General features: G+C 40.5%; 2 protein-coding genes across 4 annotated transcripts in view; one reads left to right on the forward strand and one right to left on the reverse strand.

Moving 5' to 3' along the window:
• Positions 1 to 2,252: 2,252 nt before the first annotated feature.
• Positions 2,253 to 12,255, reverse strand: PVALB (parvalbumin). Its single transcript, XM_071422790.1, has 5 exons — positions 12,172 to 12,255; positions 11,665 to 11,732; positions 9,601 to 9,733; positions 9,042 to 9,151; positions 2,253 to 3,833 (listed from the first exon to the last, which is right to left on the reverse strand). The coding sequence occupies exons 2-5, from the start codon at positions 11,723 to 11,725 to the stop codon at positions 3,805 to 3,807; spliced, it is 333 nt and encodes a 110-aa protein (XP_071278891.1). The 5' UTR covers positions 11,726 to 11,732; positions 12,172 to 12,255; the 3' UTR covers positions 2,253 to 3,804.
• The window catches only part of NCF4 (neutrophil cytosolic factor 4), a 37,647-nt gene continuing 27,892 nt past the window's right edge, over positions 10,676 to 20,430 (forward strand). For 2 of the 3 annotated variants that reach the window (XM_071422786.1, XM_071422789.1), the window contains exons 1-2: positions 10,676 to 10,899; positions 20,117 to 20,242. The gene's annotated coding sequence lies outside the window, so the exon portion shown is untranslated. The remainder of the gene's footprint in view (positions 10,900 to 20,116; positions 20,243 to 20,430) is intronic. The other variant, XM_071422787.1, reaches the window with a different exon arrangement.

Here is a 20,430-nt window from a genome sequence, read left to right on the forward strand (position 1 = left end):
CTGTTTTGAACAGAATGTTGTTAATGTTTAGCTACTTAGCACAGAGGCTCTGCTAAAACTGTGTGTGTGTTGCAGGAAAGGGAAACATGAACTCTATTACCAGTCTTCAAAAACATTTTGTTTAGTTAGAAAAGGCAAAAGAAGCAAGCAAACAACCTTTACATTGATAAAGTGAAGGATGTGTGGAAGCAATGGCAGGACATTAGGCAGTGTTGATCTCAGGACTTGGTGGATAGACTGTAAATATAAATCCTAGCTCAGCTTCTGCAAGGTGAACAGGTGTTATGGCCTCCAGTCCATTGATTCCCGAAATAAGACATGTGGAAAATTGCTGATCCATGAAACTCCATTAAGAGCTTGGCAGGACCCTTAAAGCATAAACAATTATGCATTTGTTGGTTAAAGATTTAGTAATGGTAAATGGTGATTGGAGAAATATTAAGAGTTGGTGACAGTCTGCTAATGCAAACTCTTTCTGTTAAATGCTAATGCCATTTGTCAGGATTTGATGGTTCAGCTATGACTTGAGGATTTGGCTCCTCTTCCTCTTGAATTGTAGCTCAGAGCGAGCAATTTCTTCTCTAGCAATACAAAATACCAGTTTGAACAAGCAGTGACTATATTTTTTGTCATTCAATTGTGTCTCATTGCAAACCATTGGATATGAATGTAAGTAAAGGATATGTACTGATTATTTAAAAATTTGTCTTCAACAGGATGGCTGAAGTATTTTTTTTCCTTTCATAACTTCTACTGTATTACAACAGGGAAAAAATTATGGAGCACTTACTGTTCAGAGCAAGGAAGATCTAAGATGGCAATTAAGAAATTTAAGGTGAATGTTTCTTGGAGAAATGTAATTTTGCTCCTTTGCTTATGCATCTGAAAATTAAAACATCTTTCTTCATGAAACAGTAAATTGCAGGGTAGTGTGGATTTTTTGTATTTCTCAAGCATACTGTAATCCACACTGTGCAGAAAGCCTGATTAAATTTTGTAGCAAATTCTGCTTTCTTTGGGCCTTACAGCAGTTTTGTGACAGTCTCAAAGACATTATAGCAAGAGCAATATGAGAATGAATAACTTACTATTTTGTATATGAAATGTTTTATATTTTATTGTAACTTCAAATTTTGCATTTGTTTGTTCTGTTTTGAGTCATGTCTAGATAACATCCAACAAAAAGGAAAACTATGAATTTTTTAAAATTTTGAAATGAAACAGTTGAAGATTTGGAGAGGATTTGGAAGAAATTTGTGTGGAAAAATAAGAGTCTAAGAGAAATATTGAAGATCCAGCAGTGAAAGGAAAGTAGTAGTTTGATGGCAATTGATAAAACAGTAGGTTTTTCTCTGGGCAGAAATTTACTTATATTACACTTGTATTTGAGTTTCCTTTTCTTCTGTGATAGATGCATATTGAAATTTGAACTTTTAATTGAAAATGCAGTTGGGGGAAAAAAAGTGTGTTTAAATAGAGATTTTGAGAATTCAGAGTGTAAGATCTCAGAATACAGGATCTGAGTATACCAGTTGCATATTTGAATAAACCAATCAAATGCAGGTTTAGAATATCTTATACTGTCAGCATGAAAAGTAGAGATGGTATTTTGGAGGTCTCTCTACCCATTGCAAGTTTTTCAGTTTGAAAATAAAGGACATTTCTTTTCACCTTCTCCATTACTATATGGCTGAAAATTTTCAGGCCAAATTAGGCACTGTTGCTTGTTCCAGAGTGATTGAGGTAACAACATGAAGAAGGACTGAAGCAGGGATCACTGGGGTATTCAGACTTTTATGCTAGTGAAATATCGCCATTGATGCTGCTGTAACTTTATTTATTTCACGTAATCTACTGTAATTATTTTTTAGACTCATTAGTGGCTTTATTTATTTGCTATTTGTTCTATTGGTTTTTGGGTTTGGGTTTTTTTGGGTTTTTTTTTTTTTTTTTTTTTTTTTTTTTTTTTGCTAAAGCCCTGGATAAAATCTCAGCTATTGTGCCATCCAGTGAGGCATTAAAATACAAATCCTTGCAGCTTCAGAGAATAGAAAGGGACTATAAAGGGCTTTGTTTTTACAGCAGCTTTTATGTCGGTTCTCGAATTCCCTGGTCCTTCATTCTGGCTGCTGCAGTAGCGGGGTGCCGGATGCCTTTTCGGTATCTCTGTGTGCTCCTGTAATGAGGCTTTATTGCCACGCGAGGTCAGCAGCTGCCGAGAAAAAGCAGGAAATAAACTCGCTCCACTGCAATCCGTTTTCATTTGCTTTATTTAGAATACTTAAAAATCAATACATCCTTCAGAACCGTATATACAGTGTGCAAAACCAAAGGATTTCTTTTGAACGCACAGCATCTTCAGCAAAAAGTCTTCCTTGCGAGTTACTACAGAGTGAGGATCTAAAATGGCTTTAGGAACGTTTATTGGCTTCCCGAGTAGCATTGGGTAATCGCTGGGGCAGAGGATGGTGTTCTGTACAGTGTGATGATGACAGGGTTTCAGCCTTATCTTGTTGTCTCCACTAAATTGGTGATAATAAGTCTAAATTGAATAAGGTTTTATTGCTGCAGGGAATAATTTGGAATACAGAAATGGAAAATACCCTTCCTTTTTACTGCAGTAATAATCAATGTTCTGTTAAGATGTGGGGGAGATGTTGCCTGAAAAGATTTCCCCCCTGCTTTTGTCTTTGCTTAAAAGCAAAACACCCCCCAACAACTCCGGTAAAAAGTGTAAGCTTGGTGCCAAAGTGGCTGAACAGGATTTGGGAAATAAGTATTGAGCTCTGTTATAGGCTTACTCTTGTCTAATCATTTCCTTAGCATAAGTCTCAGTTTCCTATATGTAACTCCAAAGAAGATATTCACTTATCTGGTAAAGTTTTAGAATAAATTTTTTTGGATGAGATTTTCTGATTTACTGTTTTTACAGTGGGATTATCAACTGCAGCGTCACACCTGAATCTTGGTGTTCTCTTTCCTGAAATTCATATTGTTATTTCTTCTGAGTATGCCATTCTTCCTGCCCTAGATAGTTGTGTAACATTGCTAGTAAGCATACCCTGTGTTTCCGAAGTGACTGCTTTTTAATAGTTTATGAAGTTATCTTCATGTATGATTGGCACCAGCTGATATTCCTGTCAAAGCTTTTATCCAAAAATCCCCCAGCACTGGGCAAATTTAACAAATGATACAGATGACAATCAATTTACTGATCACCAAAATGCAGTAGGGGAGATGTAGTTTAAATATTAGGAAATACTTTTTAGCTATAACACTGATTAAGTTGAGAGAACAAACTGCCAAATGAAGTTGGGTAATTGCCATCACTAGAGATTTTCCATCACTAGAGATTTTCCAGGCTATGAGTATGCATCCATTTAGCAGGGATGGCTTAAAAATAATGCAGTCAGTTTTGCCACAGTTCAGGACTTGGACTGAATGACTCATTATATGCGTGTTTTATCCGAAATAATTTTTAAAATTTCTTCCTACTTTACCCTGGCTAGGGATAAAGCAGCAGGGATGTCAGCAAAAAAACTAGTAACATTTTCTCTCAGCGTGTGCCAAGCCTACATGAAATAAGAAACAAGTTGTAGTGAGAGAGAAGAAAGCCCAGATTGATGTGACCTTTATTATTTTAACAGTGTCTTTCAGCACAATTACAGAGTTGCAGGATTGCAGAGAACAGAGCTGGAGTATAAAATAACATAAATAAATAGAACAGGAGCCAAAGCAGTCAGCAGGAGGTGGTTGGAATTGGGCAGTGAAGGATGGGTGAAGGGTTTGCATTGGTCAAAGCCTTTATGATTCAGCCACCATAGTTGCAAATTCTGGAGAAAGGAAAGAATTTTTAAAAATATTTTAAAAACTAAAATTTAAAGAAGGAGGAAGCATATTACAATGAATACAGAGTCACTGGTGCAGCAGAAATGTCACATTAACAGAAGAATAAAGAAATCCAAGTTAATTAAAGGGAAAGTATGATTTGGGAAATCTTACAGTGAAATGAAAGGATTTCTTGAGAATAAGGGAGAAATGCTATACATGCCAGACTGTAAGACTTCCACCACTATTTATCTAAAGAACTTGATTAGTTCTCAGTTATTTCTAAATCTCAATGGGATGAAGGCAAGAACCAGAAATTTAATCTTGCAGTGAGATAAATTTCTTTTATATCAGAGATTGGCAAAGAGAATCATTAATGAGTCTTTCAAAGTATTTGTGTCCCATATTATAATTATATTGCATTTAAACTCAATTTTGTAATTGTAAATTGAGTGAAAATGGCAGATTACAAAACCAGAAGGCTAATACCAACCTATGTAATTTTGACTGTGTTGTAAGAATGAGAAAAATTCCTGTGGTGTCAGAGAGACAGGATTTTACCCTGTGGCTTTTATTAGTGATACATCCATAATATTTATGTAAACGTATCTATCTGCAATTTAGGGTTATTCTATGCTTTAATATATATACTGCATTTCAGCAGGGAGATAAAGCATGAAAAAGGCACATTTGTGTCCTGGTGAATGGCTGACTGGTTATAATTCCTAACTCCATCTAACCTTGGAAGAGTTACACACAAGAATGCGTTGCACAGTTGTATGTGCCTCAGAGCACTGAAAATGACAGACTGGAGGGAATCCCAAGAAGAGCAACAAAGATGATAAAGGGATTAGAGGATATGCAGAGAGAGTGGTTTATGGGTTTAACATAATCAGCTGAGAGGAAAATGGCAAATAGGAGAGGGAGTTGTCTGTAAGGCTCAATAAAAAAATACTGAAGTTGGACATAATGAAGAGTAAAGTCTGGCAATTGAAAAAGATAGAAGATTAAAATTAGGCATTTTAAAGAATATTCTGGTGTTCCATTGAAAAATGCTTAACTCTAACCAAGTGAGATCTTAATTGACTGTTGTGTGCAAACAGCACTTTTGATAGCATGTCCAAAAAATATGTTGCCAAATGCAGACAAACCAGACTGAGAAATAAAAAATGTCAGAGGGTTTAAATCAATTCCAAATTTATCCATCGTTTTGAAAGATGTAAATCCAAATTAGGATTAGTGATGCAGATTACTTAACACAAAACACCTATAAATCCTGTACATGGTGGGTACGTAGATTGAAAGTGTTGCAAACTGAATTTAAGAGATAACATGAAGTGCTTGTGCTAAAAACCCCAGCTATTCTGGTCAGAAAAGGAGAAAGGCCATGATTATTAAATCTTTGTGTGAATAAATCCTGCAGAGAGAAACATGAACTGTAATGGATCAAACCTTTCCAAAAGGGAAAACTAACTATGCATATACCATTAAAACAAGTTGTCATACTTATTACAGCTAAATTAAATACCTTTTATGATAATTTGTATCTACAGAATATATTTGGAAAAGGTTATTCAGACTTGCAGCCAAATATTTTCTATAATACATTTTGATTGTGCCATTATCACTTAATAGCAATATATTTTACAGGTACTTTGTAATAGCCAGCAAACCATAAAATACTCCTTCTTGAGTGATTGCAACAATTTCACTTTTCCCAGGATTTTCAATGTATTTTAAATATTTCAAAGATGTTCCAGTTGAATAATCTTCTAAATTAGTTCACTACTCATTTTTGTATGAAGGTTATTCCAACCACAGGTGGCTTATAGAAGCATTGTTACAAAGTGTACTCATATATGCAAAACTTCTGAGATCAGGCAGGGTATATCACTCCCTTGTAAATGGTTATTGCCTCTGGCCTGTTAGTGAGGGAATCCTTGTGATCAACTACATCCTTGTTTCCAGTTGGAGTTACCCTTCCAAACAAAATTATGTCTTTCTTTGAACAAATAGTGGCTTTAAATTGCAAGGATTTAGACCATTTTGTCTTGTAAAATAATTTACTATCTGTTTTGTGTCAGAGCTCTGACTTAAAAGGAGAGGACACTGTGTTCAGTACAGTTTAGTATTATATACCAGCCTAATGCATGCCCTCTAGTATTTTACTGAAATGACAGACATGATTACAGAGGACATGTTGTAGGCTCGTGATTTCTCTCATCAGATTGTGGTTTTTACATTTTCTTTACAACAGCAAATCTGTTTAGGAAACTTTATAAGTAATGACTTATGCTAGTTTATTTTAGAAGATTGAAGAGGACAAAGCCGGATAAGAAAAGAAGGAATTCCAAATATTTTTTGTTGTTGTTATTATGGCTTTCACCTGGCAAGGTCATGACTTAAATAGTTGTTATTTTGCATGTTTAATGTCACATTTTTACAACATTCTGATTTACAGGGATAAAAATTTGGATTGTGCTGCCCACAGTGCATGATCTTTGAAAGCTCTCTATGTACTTTCTCAAGTCTATTAATATCAGGAAACTAAAAGGCATGATCTCCATGTCCAGTGCTAATACACAAAATAGATTTAAAACAACATTATGACTAGAAATTTTCCTTTTTTTCCTCATCTTTCTTATAAATATTTTCCTGAAGCTAGTAGAGCTACTTCAGCATCCTTTTTCAGCCTGATCTAGACGATAAGGTTGCTTGTGTTATGAGGTAACCTGGTCTTGACCTGCAATTTTTTTCAGATTCATCATCTTCTGACCACATTGGTGGAATGTGGAGGGGGTCTGACACTGCACAGAAGATGATCAGGTCTTACAGGAAATGGCTGTAAGTTTTCAGCTCTTTGAAACTGCTTTATCGGCCACAAGTTGAAACCGATCGGACAAGAGGTAAACTGCTGAAACTATTTCAGAGCTGAATGGTCTTGCAGAAATGAGAAAAGGTTTAAAGAAGAATCGAAAGAAAAGAGAGAAAATCTGTAATGTGAGACCCCAGCTAGAAGAAGGCGGATTGGGTTGGGATTAATGTTTGTGATGATACATCTGAGCTCATTATCTCTGTGGTTTTAAAAATCCCTAAAGATCAGTTCCTACAACTGCTGTGGGCTCCTGAGGGACAGCATTCAAGGGCCATCAGGAGAATTAACATTAACCTCTGTGAAAGGCTGCTTGTTTGCAATTGTATAGTTATTTAGGAAGCTGATGTTTGAAACAAGGGGTGGAGGTGATGCCTGACAATTCAGCTGCAGGGAAGCAAAATTGGTTTGCAACAGAAATACAGCATCACAATACTGCATATGAATGGGATGTAAATTTGTGACTTTACGTTTTATTTACATATGCAGTTATATTATTGGATTGGATTTATGGGCCAAAGGAAAAGCTGGGAAGTATCTGTCCTCTTTGTCCTTTGGTCAGTCTCAGCTGTTAACTTTTGTATGTATTTCAAGCCTTTCTGTTGTAAAAATTGGCTGTTAAAGTCAATTTAAGAAATGGAAAAGAAACTGTTAGTGTTGTATGGTAGGGATATGGTCAGAAGAATCAAAAGAAAAAAGCACATCATTCTCTTCTCATTATCAAGTGTAAACACAGAGTATTTCCATTTCAAAGTTAGGGAACAGTAAAAGCTGCAGAAGAAAGAGATAAGGAAAAGAGGCATTTCATATTGCTTTATTACAATGTACTGGGTTTCAGGCACTGTTTCAAAGGAAAAGTTATGGTAATCTTAAATATGAAGGTTAATGCTATATTTTCTTGTACAAGCCAAAATCATTATGCAATATTGTTCTTTTATTCCAATTAAGACTAGTTTTGATTTGCATCCTTCTGGAATAGCTGAAAATTTATCTGTTATGAGGCTGGTGGATCAGCTGTAAGCTTACTTACCTGAATTAAGTTTTCTTTTGAAAAACTGACTCAGTGATTTTAGTAATACTATCACTAATTTTAGTGTGCATAAAGAAGACCTGTATAATAAAGAATATGAAGTTTCAAGAAATGACACCCACGCTGGATTCAGCAGCACTGCTGAAGTTTAGCAAGAGCTTCACCTAAACCATTATAAAGTGATGATTGGAGAAATTAAGAGGCTTTGGTCTAGGGACATGGCCATAGTCACTGATATGCCAGTGTGCATCTCCTGACTGATATGTCAGTGGCTGATTTTGTGTGTTGTCTTCTAAGCTGGGAGACTGTGTTAGTTAATTTTGCTTTTTACTTCTCTTTTAATTGACCTATTTTTTTTTGAGATAACAGTTTTTTTAAATTGCAGAGATTGAGTAACACAGAGAGATATGAGAGGGTTTAGGTATTTTTAGATTTCTACTTATGATATGGCTTATTGATATGTCAAAACCCTAGCAATTGCCTGTTCTCTAGGTGATTTAATACTCTGGCCACAAACTTCTATCTCCTTCAATGAGGAAAGCTTTAGTTTAGAATTGCATCTCTTCTTGTCTCCTTCAGTGTGTTTCATTCACTGTCACCTCCGAAAAAAGAGGAAAAATGAGAAATTTTGTGTGTGGGCTAAGCTGATTCATCCCAAGGGGGAATAGAAAACAGCACTAGCTTTTTAAGCAATGCTGTGAGAAGAAAAGTTTTTTTCTTGTATATCTCATATGCAGTAAAAGGGACTGACAAGCTTTCTTAGGTGTTAAGACCCATGTAAACACTAGCATAAGCTAGATAGACTGTTATTGTATAGAAATTCTGTAGCCAAATGGGTGTACTTTGAATTTTAAGAGCATTGCTTTGCTAAGTCATGCAAAGTCATTACTTTCCTGCTAACTAAACATCGAGCATAAATGCTGGCGCTGAGCTTTTATTCTTTCCACGCTTCATAGTCAAGCCTCGGTCTCTGAACTCGCAGTGTCCTGATCCTCACTCCCTGCTATCAACAGACAAATTACAATAAGTGAAGCAGAGTTTGGCTGGGTGCTTAGTCCTGCTCTGCGGAGTGCCCGACCCACAGCCGGGTTCCGTGAGCTCCTGCCCCCTCTAGTGTCACAACTCAGCTCCTCTTCCTCTAACGCTTCTGAGCAAGGTGCAGCAAATGGAGCGGGACTTGGCATTTCATTAAACCCAAATTGTGTCCTTCAGAAGGTCACAGCCCCCAGTGATTCCTAGGTTTCCTCAGTTCTTGTGTGTAAGGGTAATATTCGGTTGTTACTGTCAAAGTTTACTCCTCTAATTACATACCATCAGCGCCAATTTTACCATCACCGTCCTTATCTCCAGCAGCCAGAAGAGCCTTCGTTTCTTTGTCTGATAGGTCTCTTCCTTCTGGGGTAAAGCCTTTCAGGACAAACCTAAGGAGGAGGCATAGAAAGTAAAAGAACGTTTGTTTGGAGTTTTTGTTTGTTTGTTTGTTTGTTTGTTTTTTTCCCCACAGAACAATTACACTTCATATCTATTTGTACCACTGATTTGAGACACAAGTTGGAATCCGGCGTTGTGTCTTCTGTTGTTGACCTTCTTTAACATTCAGAAGTGCTTTACTCTGAAACTGCATTTGGCTGAAGAACTACCTGTAAGGTATTGACCATTCATGTGTTTCAGGGATCCTGCAATCCAAGTGGCAACTGGCTATCTCCAACACTCTTCAGCTCATGTGCTCAGCAAAAAACTGGCATAGCACACAAATACTATACTCAAGAGTTTCAGCTGTATGTTACTGCCTAGAGTCTTGTAAAAATAACCCACAGGAAATTAGAGCCTTAAAGCAGGGATATTTGAGAAAGGATGTAACTTTACTTACTTCAATTCTTCCTCTTCAATGAAGCCGCTCTGATCTTTATCAAGAATATGGAAAACCTTCTTCACATCTTCTGGGCTCTTCTTTTTCAATCCTACCATCTCGAAAAACTTTTTGTAGTTAAAAGATTCAGCCGCTATAAGAGATGAAGAACAAGAAAACTGCTTAGAAAAGTCATTGAAACACACACACCAACACATACCCGTGGTTTTCTTCCATGCTGCTGTTTTTCCTGCCCTGGGAGGAACAGTGGAGCCCAGCTGCGGTAGGAGCTGAGTGTACTCAATGTAATCGTCCGTGCTTCACAGGTGCTAATGGAAATAAACAAAGGCAATGTCTCCATTTTGTAGATGAAGAGCTGAGCTACAGAAGGATGAGACTTGCCCAAGGTCACACAAGAAGTCTGTGATAGACTTGGGAGCTTTGGGAGCTGAGGTCTAACGTGCTTGGTCTCACCTCAGTGCCTTAAGCTTTCTTTTTTTTATTTTTTTTTTCCGCTAAGTTTTACACTAGAACAGACATCTGAGAGCAGACTGACTGTTACATAGCTGTCACTTTTTAACATTTCCACCCCTGGGAAAAAAACCCCAAAAATGCTCTTGCTCAAGCATTGGCGAGAAGCGTTTCAGAGCACTGTTTGACTGTTTGTTTGGTGGGTTTTTTTTTTCATGGAGACTTACTAGAAATCAGTGTTCCATTTCAACCGCTGAAGGAATGTGCAATCGTGGTGTGTGAGCTCAGACACTGCAAGGGAGTGCTGCGCGGCGCGCTGCCTGCAAGACCTTGTGAGGAGCTGTCTCCGGGGAGGAAAAAAACAAACAACCCAGAGCCCTTGAAATCGGAGCCGAGTTTACCTGCTCCACCTCCCTTGTCCTTTCACCGCACCCGCTTTTGTCCCACCCAGGTAGCCTAACAACTGTGATGTGGATTGGAAATACCATACAGTGACCTCCAAAACGTGCGGTGGACTTTTTTTTCCCTTCCTCATGCGTTCTTATTCCCGCCGCGTTAAATTTTCCTATTACATAAAATTAAGGAGGCTCAGTCTTCCGTGATCTGCCTGAGATCTGTCATTAGTTGCTGCTAATTGCATCTGCTCCGGGACTTGGGGATGGCCATAGAACAATGGAAGCTAATGAGTAAAACAGCTGCTGGATCCAGCAAAGCAATTTGTCGCTCCCTCTGACTCCGGCTTGTGAGCTGAGCCGGGCTCAGCGGGTCCTGCTCTTCTGTCTGTTCGGGAAGGTCATCGCACAGAGCAGGACTGACAGAGGCGGCTCCCGGGATGGTGCGGTCAGCCAGGTAGTTTGGGGGAGGGGGGGATAACGTGCATCCCGGAGCAGGATTTCTGGCTTTCTTTGATAGCAACCTTAACTACCTGAATCTCTGTAAACACGAAGAGGGTTTGCTGTCAGTTTTGGGGGTCGCGATGAAAGAGAGGGGTAGGGAACATCTGATACCCGGAGGAGTGAAAAGGGAGTGTGGACCACTGCAGCCATTCGACCTGCAGGGAGCCCCTGCAGTCGAGCAGTGCACCCGCACCCGTGCTCTACTGTTGCCTTCTGTCCATCCCGAAAAGCAAAGCCCACCCGGGGACTCTGCATAGAAAGTACAGAGTGGTTTCATAAATCCTTGAAATGGGAAACAGCAGTTCTGTAACATCTGAAACTAAATTTCAGGAATGAGTGGGAAACTGCTGACATCCACTGCTGACTTCTCTATCCCACACCAAGATACAATGCAGCTTGGTTTGCCGAGGGGTTTGTTCCCTTTGAAAGTATCCTCTCGGTAGAAGCAAAGTCTCTCCGCAGTTACTGCTTACTTTCCTTAAAAATAAATATTTCGCCTCTGTAACGTGCCGGACAACTTTGCTGAGGATGCAGCCTTGTACTTTATAAACCTGTCAGAGGCATTCATTGAACATCTGAAAACACATCCTCATTTGAAATTTTGTCTAGCTAGTCCCTCTAATCTTCCCATAGCTGAAATAAATGCACAGCTATCCTAACCTGAAAAGATGAAAGGAGGAAAAGAGAGAAGAAAAAAAAATAGGAAAAAAGCACTCACCTGAAAAGGCTCCCACAGCCTTCTTGATATCCTCAGCGCTGAGCAAGTCAGTCATAGCCATCCTGCAACTGTTTGAACAGGGAAGCAAGTGCGAAAAGATTAAAAAGTGCTTTTCTCATCATTTCTGCTCATATGACCAAAGCTGCAGTGCTGTGTGGGGATGGCACACCGGGAAAGGCTGGACCCGTGCCAGCTCTATAGCTCTGCGTGGATAAGTGCTGTGGGCTGTCGCTCTCCCGTTTGCAGAGCACCAAGTAGTCCACAGACGCGAGGGTTCAGCTAAAGAGAGGGCACGGGGGATGCCTTTGTGGGTCTGGGGTGGGGGAGGACGCAGGTGGGGGTCGCTTCCTGGGAGGCTGGAGCCTAAGCCTTACTGGAGCAGTGCCAGAGGCTGCTGTGATACCGGCTGGAGAAAGAGTTTTGCCAAGGTCAAGTCCTCGGGTGCAGTGGACAAACTAGTGGTGCAGAGCAGAGCCTTTTCATTTAGAAAGTCAGAATGAGCTTTACCAGTTATATTCGGTGATGAGTAAGGAACTGCAGCATATGCCAAGCTTCAAGCTACTCTTGAGGTCGGGAAGCAAATGTTATGTAGCTTTTGAACATTTGCCTTATCGTTCAACCACTTTAAACGTCTCCCCCTTCTCCCTTCCCCCTCCCCTTCACACACATATTTCTTTTAGACCTTTTTTCTTTCAGGCCAGTCCATATTAAGCATCTTCCTCACTGAATTAATTATCACATCCCAGCGAATCCTACAGATCCCGTTTGTAATGCACAATATGCTGCAGAATCTTCCGTGATAGGGTACGGCAAAACGAGATGCAAGGTGACAACACACTCGTGAGGAGCTCCTGTGCAGTAGTGGGTTTCTCAGGCAGGACCGGGCACTTCCCGTTAGCATCAAAAAAAAAAAAGCATTTAGGATTTGTAATGTGTTTTCTAGGGTTATTTTTTTTCTCCAAGAATCTGTGCCCATTTTTCACATAAAATATGGCAAGTCCAACTTGCTCTCAGAGTTTGGGCAGGAGCCATTAGGCTGAGGTAGCCAAGGTTAGGGCCCAGTAGTAGGGCAGATCTCTGCAGGAGTATTGGCATCGCTGCTCCAGGAGAGACGGGGGAGGACAGAGTGGTGGCAGCGAGATCCCCGGGCGCGATCGACGGGTACGGCCCGGTCCCGCTGCCACAATCACACCTCTCCTCTGAATGGGGCCGCCGGAGAGCAGCCTCGAAAAGGGGGCGGCTTGTGCAGAACCTCGGGTTGTGCTGTCAATAATTGCTCGGTGCTTTTAAAAGTACGAGCCCTGTCCTTTTTTTTTTTTTTTTTTTCCATGGCCCAAGTTCAGCTATAATGGGTAAGTCATTACCATGACACTGAACGCAGGACTGAGGAGGAGGTGACATTGGGGTGTCCCCCTCCCCTTTTTTTTCTTCTCCTTTTCTTTCCTAAAGGTCATCTCTTCATAGTGGAAGGGACTGACGTTTTTCTCTCGTTGGAACTTCTCCCCCCCACCCCCGGCCTCCTTTTTTTCGTGTATTTCCCGAGATGCAAGAGATGCTTAGTTTTCTCCAAGGACAAACAAGGAGATGGATGGTAGAGCCAAGTCCCTCTCCCTAGGCTGAACGCATCCTTCCCTGCTCTACAGGGAAAGAGGAGCTGAGCGCTGGGATGCTGGACCGAGATAAACAGCAGTCCCCCAGAAGAGCTCTGCACACCTCGCTTGGGTCGTTCTCACTCAGCAGCCCCCGTTCTTTTGGAGCTGGAGGTGGGAGGGTGCAGTAAAGACAGCACTCGGAGCATTGGGGTCTCCTGCTTTAGTGGAGTTCAGCGTTAGGAGCGTATTGTTAGTCCGTTTTAAACGTAGGATTGGTGCAGACCCATCAGTATATGCAGCTATTTGCCGGAGATCAGTGTGCCTATCTTATGAAATTGACGTCCCTTTACCTTTCCATAGCTGAGGGAAGAGAGGACAATCTCTTCTTGTTGCCAGTGCAGACCCCGCCGGCCCAATGCTACATCGCCCTCTGCTTTCCCTGCTCTGCTGCGTGCGGCACCGGTGTGGTCTGAAAAGGAGTTGGGCCTCAGTCTCCGCAGTTTTTTCCCTTTCTTAGGAATCTTTTACAAACCCGTTGTTGAGCCAGGAGCTTCCTTTTAGGTCCCTACAAACAGGAACGCACCTGCCCAGCCTCCAGTGAAGATGCTCTCCTGGCGGGTGACTCGCGTTTCGGTGTTAGCCGCGCTCTGCTGACAAGGCAAGAGCGCATTTGGACGGCTGCCCTCGGGGGTAACTCGAGTCGGTGGCTGGCAGGGGCGATGCTCAGCGCTGCCCGCTGTGCTGGCAGACGCCGATCAGCTTAAGTAGCCTCATGCCAAGCAAAGCGGCCAGAGGCGCATTCCCTGTCTGTGTCCTGGGGATGGGAGCCGGGCGGCTCCCTCCGCATCCCTAACGATGCGCGAGCTGCCCCGCTTTCCCTCCGTCATCGGATCTGTCAGCCCTCTACGGCCTAATCATGCTGTGGAGGCGAAAAGTGAGAGGTGTCAGAAAAATGAGGCTTCAGATCAGGTGGAGCCATCTGTAGAGCGTAAATAACATTTCCCCCAGCTCAGAAGCCGTGTCTACCCTCCACAGCCGGAAAGGTGAAAGCAGCGACACAGGGTTTGCGAAGTGGACAGCTGGGATCTGCCATGGAGGAGAGGCTGAGGCCCAGCTCCAGCCTCAGCAGTGTCTCTCTTTAAGGACAGCTAGCAAATTTCCAGACCCTTTTAACCACCAACCTGCAGTCTATACTGTTATACTAATAAAAAAGGTGTTGCACGAGTTGACAGTTTCTCACTCGACCCTTCATCTTTTTGTCATCATCCCTGCGAGATGAATGACGCGTTTTCCTTTATCTCTGAGATTTTGCCAATTTTCCTGCCCGAACTATTTGCAAAATCCACACCATGGATTTCTAAGTTGTCTGCACCAAAACTTTTGTGTAGATCAACTCCCCGTTCCACCAACACCAGAATGATGATACTGTTACTAAGTAAACGACCAAAGAAATTAAGTAGAAATCAGCCCACCCTTGCCAAAAGCAAACCAGGGAGAATTTCCTGAACAGCACGAAGCCCTCACACCAACAATTGAAGCAGAAAGACGGCGGTCCTTTGCAAAAAAGGTGACACATTTCCTTTAGCTTCCTAGTGACCACACCAAAGAGAGCAACTTCATCCCATCGCTTACAGTCATCTGTGCAGAAAGAGACGTGCCATTTCTAGACGTGTTCTGGATCTTGTGGTTTTGCTTGCCTTTGGTTCACAGCTGGCTATTTCAGTAAAACCTCTTCGGGAGTCCTTGCTCTCGTTCTCTCTCGTTCACTTTCTTTCTCCCCTTTCCCAATTTCGTCATTTCCACCTTCTCTCCTGCTTTTCTCCTCATTCCCCTTCAATGAGCTCACCTATGTACTCCTTTTAATGATCTATTCTTCTTATTTGGAGTCTCCTTTGAGGGAAGCGATTCCTCAATGTTTGAGAGATTTGCATCTCTTTGTTTCTGGGCTTTTGTTTATGGAAAGGGGAATGATGCCGAAGTGATAGAAGATACCCTTATCTGCGAAGATCCTGCTTCTTGCCCGTAGCTGGTGAATTCACGTTTGCTGCGGAAATTTGAGCATTTTCTTGCTACTTACCTCTTGGATCTCTTGTAAGCACGCTTGAAAAGGTGTTAGATAGGGAGGTGGTCAAAAAGAGGTGGAACTCGGGGTAGGAACCCCACTTATATAATCTCTGTCGCTCTTTCTATTTTCGGCAGGTGATACCCACTCCTCACTGGTATCAGATATTCAGGGGTTTTGTTGGTGGTGTCACATTTATCTTTCCCTTAACTAACAGAGGAACGCTATTAATAATCCTTGGCGCTTACCTTTCCCTGGCTGTGAAAACCCATTACATTGGCAAACTGATGGTCCGCATGAAACTTGAATGTTGAGGGGAGAGGCAAGCAGTACAAGTGAGCTGTTAAGGGACAAATAGGCAAATAACAATGATGAAAATGCCATTGAGACCTATTTTCCATTGTGTAATCCATCTAGGGACATTTTTCCTGATTTTTAATGTTTTTCTGGCAAGGGAAACCGTTTTGCAAAGGACCATGAATCATACATTGGATGAAAGTGGCATCGGGGAGATCATGATGCATTAGGAAGTTCAGTTCGAGAGGTGGGACTCTGCTGATGAAGGGAATAGGAAGATGTAACCCCCCTCATTGGCGTGAGGAAAAGCAAAGATAGGGTCTGGAGTTTGCCCTTTTCTTTCATTAGCGTTGACAGATACTACTTGAAACAAAACAGAAGAGCTCTAAATTGCTTCCTGCACCTGAAGCTACAACATTCAGCTTTACCTCTTGGCCTTGAAGGAAGTCAGAAAATTTTTTTTCCTGCACGCAACAACAAACTCAATTGTGTAATTCTGATTGCTCATACTTACAGGGGCATGCAAAATCTGCATTCAGGGCCCCATTGGGCAAGGAGCTGTAGAAGTTTAAAAAATTTACAACCTGAGCTTTCTTGGGAGAGACAGGGAATTATAAATGAAAAGATCCTATATATACAGCCATAATACATTGACTGTAACCTTTTCAGCATATAAATTCTCTTTATGCTGAGTTGCCTATTCCAGGGAAAGACACCTTTGAAGACACTTCTATTTTTACTCTGCCAAGCAATAATAACAACAATAAAAATGCCTATGAAATGTATTTGCCATTCTGTAATCCATTTGGGGACGTGTTTCCTGATATTTAATGTTTTTCTGATGTGGGAAAACATTTTATGAAGGATTATGCACTACATTTATCTGTAGTACATTTATGAGTAAAAAAAAAAACCAACTTTTTTCTGTTTCAACACTCAAACCCAACATTTCTTGGGTTAAAAGCAACGAAGGTTTTGTGATATAATGGAAATTATCTTTTGGGAAAGTCAGGTGCTGCAAAAGCTCAGATTTTTCTAGCTTGATAAATTGATCGTAGAAGTGAGGAAAGATAATTGATGTATGTATAGGATAGGAATATTTAAAAATATTTCTCTACTGCCCATATAATTTAGATGCTGAGTTTTGTGATAAATTGGAAGTACTCCATCAGCTTTAGATAATTTCTAAAGAGGAAGCTTTATTGAATCAAACATGACAAAGGTTAATTCAATCATTTGTCTTCTCTTATTTTTTTTCCTATTACACTTCCTGTAGTGGTTTTTGAGTTTTCAGTGTACTGCAGTAGTATGGGAAGTAATGCTACTTTTCAGCAGTGTTGTTAATTTCTCACAAACGCTGTGTGCATACCCTGGCTCAGAGCAGGTGATAATTACAGTGTGAAGTAGCTGGCTCTTGTAGGTCCAGATGTTTCAACCAAATGGTTCATTTCCTTTGGAACAATATAAGTCATCGTATACTGTTTGCTAAATTCAATCATGTGGAGTTTGCCATTCCCATATTTTGGGAATATAATATAATACATATTTTTCCCATATAATATGGGAAAGGGTTTGCCCTTTCCCATATTATAAACCCTTGGTGTAGTACCAGGGTTAGATTCTGGTTTAGAGATACCAGTATCTCATGGTTGTTAGCTGCATGCTTAATTTCCATTTGGTAGCTGCCAGAACAATTTTTAACCTTCCTTTGGCAGCTTAGAGAGGATAAGGACTGTAGGACTGTCTTTTTGGCTAATGGACTGTGACTTCCATCTCTGTCTGTGCCACTGGAATGGCTGCATTTGTGCACTGGTGAAAGGAGAGCAGGGCCAGTCATTGAGATTCTTCTGTGTAATTCAGCCATGTGAAAGCAATCCTGATTAGTGGAAATCCTTTCTTATCCTTTTAGTTCGTTCCTACTAAGGCTTATTTACAAAGAGAGAAGCAGATTTTTGACCACACTGGGCATATGGTGAGGTCTTTGTTACGTGTCAAGTATTTAATTAATTAAAGTGGGGGTTGTTGTTGGGAGTTTGTTTTTTTTTTTTTTGTAAGAAGAATACAATCAAAATCTGACACTTCTAGGTGATTGGTACAAATCCTCCTGAAGCTGGAAGGTGTGGAGAGTTGTGGCTCACTGAGATCCTGAGATTTCACCTACATGAAATGGTAGAATTTAGGGAGGAAGTTTGTGTTACTGCACTTGTCAGTTTTGGTAGTGTGGTTGCATATTTACTATCATCTCAGTCAGGTTCATTCACAAAAAGATTAGGGCTGGGTTTTCCCTTTAGGATACATGTACAGTGCAGAGTTGTGGATGCTCACCCACTATAATTTCTTTTTCTCTTTCCCACCACACATAAATAACTGTAATCCAACTAATAAGGTGCTCCATGTTCCTATTAGCCAATGTATCCAAAATTTGGGATGGTATATTCACAGCACTAGCATAGCACCTTAAAAGAAGAAGCTTGACCTGCTGCTATCTCATATGTCTGCTATGTGTTGTGACAAGCAACTTCAGTCTTCAAGGACAGCAGCCAGCCATCTTTTGCTCCTCATAGATTTTCCTTATTTGTTAAAGATGGAAGAGAATCACAGAATCATTAAAGTTGGAAAAGGCCCCCAAGATCATCAAGTCCAAACTTTGACTGAACACTACCAGCTCTAAGTGCTACATCCAGTTCTTTTTTGAACACTTCCTGGGATGGTTACTCCCACACTCTCCTGAGCAGCCCATTCCAATGCTTAACCACCCTTTCAGGGATGAAATTCTTCCAGATGACCAACTTAAACCTTTAGTCTGCCAAGGATGTTGTGATGATGAGCACTTTTATATGTTGGAGAGGAAAATGGACAAATTCATGGAAGAGAGGTCCACTGAAGGTTATCAAACTCCTACAGGCCACATCCAGCTTGTGAAGTTCCTGAGCCAGAATGGTTGTGATTTGGGATAGGATTAGGGGAAGGTGTAATCTGATTGCTTTGTGATTACATTCCTCCAAAACACTTTTTTTTATGTCCACTGTCACTGCTTACACTACTGAAAGTGTCCTTTCTTTTGTGTATACTAATTTTAATTTCCTCTTCAATGGCCTGTTCTTGGCTTTGCCTGAGGGAAGTCTGTATTCCTAGGATCAAAGCTCAGTGGTTCCATTTTAACTGATTTTTCCATTCCTCTGATAATTGTCTCAAAAGCTGAAGATAGCAAATAGCTGCAAGAGATACCCCAGAGGTATGAAATAGGTCATTACTAGTCCATGCTACCAGTGGGCTTTGGGGACTCCCCAGCTTGTATTGCAAATGGTGTGGAAAAGAAAGTAAAATGTCTCACCCAGAGGGGATAATACAAATAAAAACCCAGAGATAGGTGTAAACCCCTGGTGAGAGTTAGGCTCAAATTACCAAAGAAGAAAAAAGCAAGTGCTGAAAGAGTAGGTCTGTGTATCATAACACCTCCTAGCAACTTCAAATGGATATTTACAGCAGGAAAAAAAGCTGTTAGTCCCAGTGGGAAACCCTGACCCCAAGGTTAAGAGAATGGAAACAGTTGGTTTTCTTTACAACAGACACTTGTGGGTATCAGACATTTGTCATAATTGACACTTGGGTGGTGTTCACACTGGGATGGATAAGCCCCAAGTAATTATTACCACAGGGGTTATATTCCAGAAAAACTAGCACAGCAGAAAGATGGTTTCATTACTTATTCCTATTGATACTAGGCTGCTGGTAGGAGAACAGTCAAAGTATTTAGATCAGGGTAAACAGCTTTTGGGGAAATTGGACTTTAGTTTTAGCAGCTGGAAACCTATGGTAACCCAAATTTTGATAGTCATTCTTTGATTAATCTGTTGGGGTTTTTTTCTTTTTTTCTTATTTTTTCCTCTCTTTTTCTTGTCTTTTTTTCCCTTAAAAATAATTAATGCACTTGTAATTTATTTCAGAGATATTAGTGCCCAGTGAGATGGATTTAAAAGTCAAAGGTTTGTAAAGGAGTCGTGGGTTAACATGGGTTAACCCATAGGTTAACCCATGCTGTTAACTTGGGTTAACAGCAAGTGGGAAGAATTTTATAGCTGTGATGCTCAAATGGCAAGCTGGGGCTTTGCTGTCAACATCTCAAGTGTAAATTGCTAGATAAGGAAGTCTATAACTATTACCAGAACAGGAGCACTGTGGTGTCAGCTGTTTATTTATTGTCAATATTTCATTAGAAAACAGTTCTTCCATTTACACAATTGGTAAATGAGATATCTTCTTAAGTTAAAGTGATGATTTGAATCCAGCTAAGGTGAATGACAGTAAATAAAAGTCATTATTCTGAAATGCTGCTTCAGTCACTCTGATGAAAGGAGTTGAACAGCATCAGTACAGTTGTTAATAAATAAATACACACAAAATGATCTTATTGGCACTAAAAGAATATCTCCATGTTGTTCATGGCCTGAATCTGACCCAAATTGAATTCTCCTGTGCTTTCACTTCTCTATATCTTTAGGTTGCCTAAATGGAAGGCTACAGGAAGGAAATCTTTGTTCTGGCTACCTGTTCTAAACTTCTTAAGAGAATGGACAGACATTTAAGTGTTAGCTCGTCCAGCAGCACTCACCTGGGATCCCCTCAGGTAAATGTCAAATTGAAAATTTGAGTTTATCTCTTGTAAAATCTTTATCTCCTGTTCAGGAGAAAAAAATACTAAAGAAAGAGTCACAGGCATATTCCTAAGGGAAGTATATTTCCCCTGCCATTTCCACTGCATCTCAACTTACAAGTTCCTTTTAGATATTCCTTCTGATAATCATCACATTGTTC

Source organism: Agelaius tricolor, unplaced genomic scaffold (genome assembly GCF_023055355.1).
Source record: "Agelaius tricolor isolate 1412-34295 unplaced genomic scaffold, bAgeTri1.0.p SCAF_3, whole genome shotgun sequence".
Taxonomy (NCBI): Eukaryota; Metazoa; Chordata; class Aves; order Passeriformes; family Icteridae; genus Agelaius; species Agelaius tricolor.